Below are 4,569 nucleotides of genomic sequence, written 5' to 3' on the forward strand. Positions count from 1 at the left end.
AAAAATGAGTTTTTGCACAAATACACCCGCCGCTTGAAAAATGTCCACCTTTGAACTTAAAACAAGTAGAAACCTGAAACTTTCACAGTCTCTAGGAAACACTGCAATCTCCAAACTCTAAAAAAATGACTCAAATTGCGTAAAACCCTAAATGTTACCGAATTGGTAATTGATGGCCGAAAATGTTTCCACCCAAGTGAACGCACGACATAAAAATTCGTAACTTTGAGTTTAGAACAAGCAGAAAGCTGAAACCTTCAGGGTCTGTAGAAGACACTTCAATACCGAAATCCGGGAAATTTTGTTAAAATCGCGCAAAATGATGATTTTTAATAACTAATTGAACTAAAATGAGCGGTTTAACTCAAATGCGCCCACTACGTGAACAATTGCTAACTTCCAACCTAACACAAGTAGCAACTTGAAGCTTCGACAATCTACAGAAGACGAATCTAAAAATCCTAAAAAAATCATTAGAATCGCACCAAATCCAGATTTTTGCTGATTTGGAAACTGAGCGTTTTCGGGCAACTGCACCTGCTGCTTAAAAATTCCTAACTCCCGATCCAGCGCAAGTATAAACTTAAAAACAAGCCTCCACCCACCTTTACCCGGATAGTTTAAAGAACAAGCCTCTTTGCCGCTCCTTAAGCCCGCTCGATTAATTTCTATCTGTGTTTATATCCGATATATCGGCTGATAAACGTGTTGGTTAACATTGGAAACAGCTCAAGCTCCGAGTGTTCCAGAAATTACTTAAAATCATTGTCAATTGAAGGATTTATGTTTGTTTATTATTACATCATCATAGGCTGCCGCTATGCTAACAAGTACATGGCCCATTTTGTATGATTGACTATCGCAATTCTCGTAAAATTCCAATAAATACTTGGAACTTTGATAAGGATAAGCCGTAGATAAAAAAATGTTTTCAAACCTAATTTATCAGTGAATTTTAAGTATTTTTTTCACACGTTGCTTGATAGGTATTTACCAGCCAGATTTTCATTAGAAACAACCAAAAAATCAAAGAAAAAATTCCCAACCTATTGATTAAGTTCCTGGTAGTTTCCGTTCATCCAATCCAGGCCAATAAAACTGTTTTCCACAAATTACTTCAATTCCCGAAAACGTGATTTAGTGTGAACAGCTGGGGAAATTTCCCAACTTCTAAGTAACTAATCGGATGTAATTCATTCCCGGTAGGTTCGAAAGAAGGATTTCTAGATAATTCAGGGTTTTTAGAAAATATTACTTAGTGAAAACCGACAGCTCATGTCTTAAGTAATCTTCAAATTTCCCCCATGATTATGAGGAAATTGGCTTTTAAGCACTGATAAAAACCTATTTTGCCAGATGGATGTACACGTCACCAGTCATCAAAGCAATCAATGACGTCAGCTCAGTGACACGCTTGATTCTCAAAAATTTTATTTGTGAAAAATGCTTAAAAAAGGGCGCCACAGTCTCGATGTTATCGCTGATCCCCATCAGGCTCAACCAGATATGTTCAATTATTTCCTAAAAGCAAATATGAAAAAATGTGGGAATCTTTCGACGAACACATAATTCTATCAACTTTGCTTGATAATGACCGATCTTGCAGGAATTCCCTAGTGGGATTCACCCAAACCGCCATAAATGGTCAATGCAAGGCAATTAAACCGATTTCCTTGCGATCGCTCTTCGTATCGTTGGCACGATAAAGAACATAGTATCCTCTCGCTCTGTTACACAGTAGCGAACCTACCCGAATAAACTCGGCGATTAGGGGGAACCATCAACATTTATATTGCCAAGTGTTCCCTTGATGTTGTTTACAAGAACGCCTCATCAATCCATTATGATATTGAGAAATTGCCCAATGTTATTATCACAAAGTTTCAGAAAACAGCTTAACTTACACTTTACAACGTAGTTTCACAACTACGTGTAAACATGTTGGGAAATATTTTCACGTGTGTTTGCTTAATTGCGAGGAATTTTTCTTAAGTAACTATATACAGGGTGTTCGGAAAAGAAACCATTTTTGCCAGTTAGATCAAAAGCCAAATTCTGCTATTTCCCATCGTGCAGTTGGTGTCCGCCCGTGTTGGCATCACCTAGATAAAACCCGACAGCGCTTCGGCCTCGTTCGGCCTGCACTCGACAGTGAAACTCGCCCGTTGCCCGGGCAACCGGTGTGTCTTGCTATGGTTAGGCCGTTCGGGACTGGTAATATTGCACGATCGCAATGCAAACTTTGTTTTTTGCAAGTAGGATTTTTTTTTAAACCAACGATATCCATCGAGTCTTTCGAATTCAAGTAGTTTCGAACTCAACGCGACAACGACTGTCCTTGTACTATGCGCTTTACTCAGATGATAAGCAAATTAATCGCAGATAAATTGTAAAAAAAAGATGACCTCATTGAGATGCGAAGATTGTTCTCGCACGAGAATACAACGTACTGGTTTGTATTGTTCGAAAGCGATAAATTTTGTGTACAACACGAAACAGAAAGCAAACATTTATGGGGAGTTTGGCAAAAGGAGCACACAGTCTTGTCCGCAATCATTGAACAAAGCCAATCATTAAACTACTGGTGTGTTCTTTGCCAAATTTGTAGTCAACAATTCCTGGCTATGAGTGGTTCATACGTTCCAAACGTGCTTGACATTCTTCCCCTCCACAAGATGTCAAAATTAACTACACGTCATCAGGAAGTTTGACTCCATATGGCTTATTTATATACCGCCTGACTGATATGAAGTGTCTAATGATTAAAAGCGTGTAATTTATTTGTTGCTTTATCATTTTATTTACTTGAAGAGAAAAACTGTTTTGCAAATAATCAACTTAAAAAATTGCTTTGAAATATTCCTTGAGTCTTGCCCAGGGATTCAATGAACCTTCTAAAACTTTTTTACGGTCGATTGTGGCTTTAACTTTGAGTTCACGTTTCCAAATACTTTTTTGCTTCCAGTTTCCGCTCGCTCTCTCACTTAAGTAAAGACGATCATTTTGGCTGTGAAAACTTTGCTCAAATTTGAATATTGACTCATCAGAAAAGAGAATAGTTTTTCAGAACTTGTAAGGCGATTACCAGTCAAATTTGCAAATATCGATCACAATTAGTTCGCGAGATACACGCCAGGTTCGCTAGGGGACCCTTCATATCAGCCACCCTGTAGTATTAGAACTAACCACTGTTTTTTTTTTTGGTTTTACGTTGCTTAATCGGTCATTTTTTTTTAATTTTCAGACGCCTCTTCAACTGGCCATCGTTAACAATGTCCAAGTGGAAATCGTGTTTATTCTATTGGAATCTGGGGGGGACCTTCAAGACATCGATGGTGACGGCAACAACGTTTTACATTTAGCGGCAAAATTCGAGCGGTTGGGCGCGATGCAAATGATTTTAAACCATTGCTGTTTCATGTCGTGCTTCGACTGTATTAACAGTTACAACTTTGAAGGTAAGAGAGAGTTAGAAGTTGATTTATTGAGCATAATTAGTGAAAGCCTCACTACAAGTCGTTTACCGTATAATTTTGTTATTAAAATAGTTAAGAGGAAGTTGATAATATCTCACCGCAAGAATGTGGGAAGTTTTCGCAAGAATCGTTCGGCGGTTGGTTGGTTCAAATGTCGGCTTCGGGCCCGTTCGGGACTTGTCGGAAATGGTCGCGGTTTTCCATGAAGCAGCCGGAAGACGTCACAAATTGCCCAATTTATAAACGGAGTTTTTCGGATTTGCTTGTTATTCCCGCACGGGATTTTGCCACAGATCGGATGCCGACGGTTTGCCGATTCGGAAAATGCCCAATTTTCACTAATAAAGCCGCATTGTTCAACGATTTTTCAAAAAATGCCCGGAGTGATCCGACGCGGTCGTCCAGGTTGGTGTCACTGTCACTCGCAAATCATGCACGTCAAATTTTACAGGTTTTTGCCAAATATAGTGGAAAAGCAAGCGGGGCTTAATGAAAAAGTGCGTTTTAAGAAAAAAACGGGTTTGGCTCATTTGCAGCTGAATATTGCGAAAAACTGCGCACATTTTAGTGTGTTATTTAGTTTTGTGTGTGTGTCAAAGTGTTTGGTTTTCCAGGCTTAACTCCTTTGATGATCTGCTGTGCATCCAGCTGGACCGAGGGAGCGCTGCTTTTGATCGATCGTGAAGCCTGTGTGAATCTGCGTGACCAACGGTCGGGAAAAACAGCCCTATTCCACGCCGCCGAGGCCCAGAACGGTGAGTGAACAACCAGCAAAATCCTCCCGTGGACTTACTCAATTTTGGGTCGTTTATAGTGGAGATTGTGCGCGCCCTACTGCAAAACGGGGCCGATCCCAAATTGAAGAACTTTTTCGGCACGAGTCCACACGACGCCATGTACGAGCTGGATGATATGGTCGACACCATCAAGCGGTTGATATTTGGAATAACGAAAAAGCGCAGCAACGGTAAGGAGGGCAGCCAGTCGGTCGGTTTACACCCACATAGCAAAATGATATTCCCAGAATATACCTGGAACATTCATGTGATGTACATGCATATTCCTGGGACATACGTGAGTTACATTATGAACA

General features: G+C 40.1%; 1 protein-coding gene across 5 annotated transcripts in view; it reads left to right on the forward strand.

Moving 5' to 3' along the window:
• LOC109540078 overlaps nt 1-4,569 on the forward strand; it is a 9,989-nt gene that overhangs the window by 3,577 nt on the left and 1,843 nt on the right. For 4 of the 5 annotated variants that reach the window (XM_048665821.1, XM_019908265.2, XM_019908266.2 and 1 more), the window contains 3 exons: nt 3,245-3,458; nt 4,091-4,231; nt 4,291-4,443. In XM_048665821.1, coding sequence (XP_048521778.1) covers nt 3,245-3,458; nt 4,091-4,231; nt 4,291-4,443 — 508 coding nt within the window. The remainder of the gene's footprint in view (nt 1-3,244; nt 3,459-4,090; nt 4,232-4,290; nt 4,444-4,569) is intronic. The other variant, XM_048665822.1, reaches the window with a different exon arrangement.

The sequence above is a fragment of the Dendroctonus ponderosae genome, unplaced genomic scaffold, assembly GCF_020466585.1.
Source record: "Dendroctonus ponderosae isolate FM_Combo_2020 unplaced genomic scaffold, Dpon_F_20191213v2 Dpon_F_20191213_4, whole genome shotgun sequence".
Lineage (NCBI taxonomy): Eukaryota > Metazoa > Arthropoda > Insecta > Coleoptera > Curculionidae > Dendroctonus > Dendroctonus ponderosae.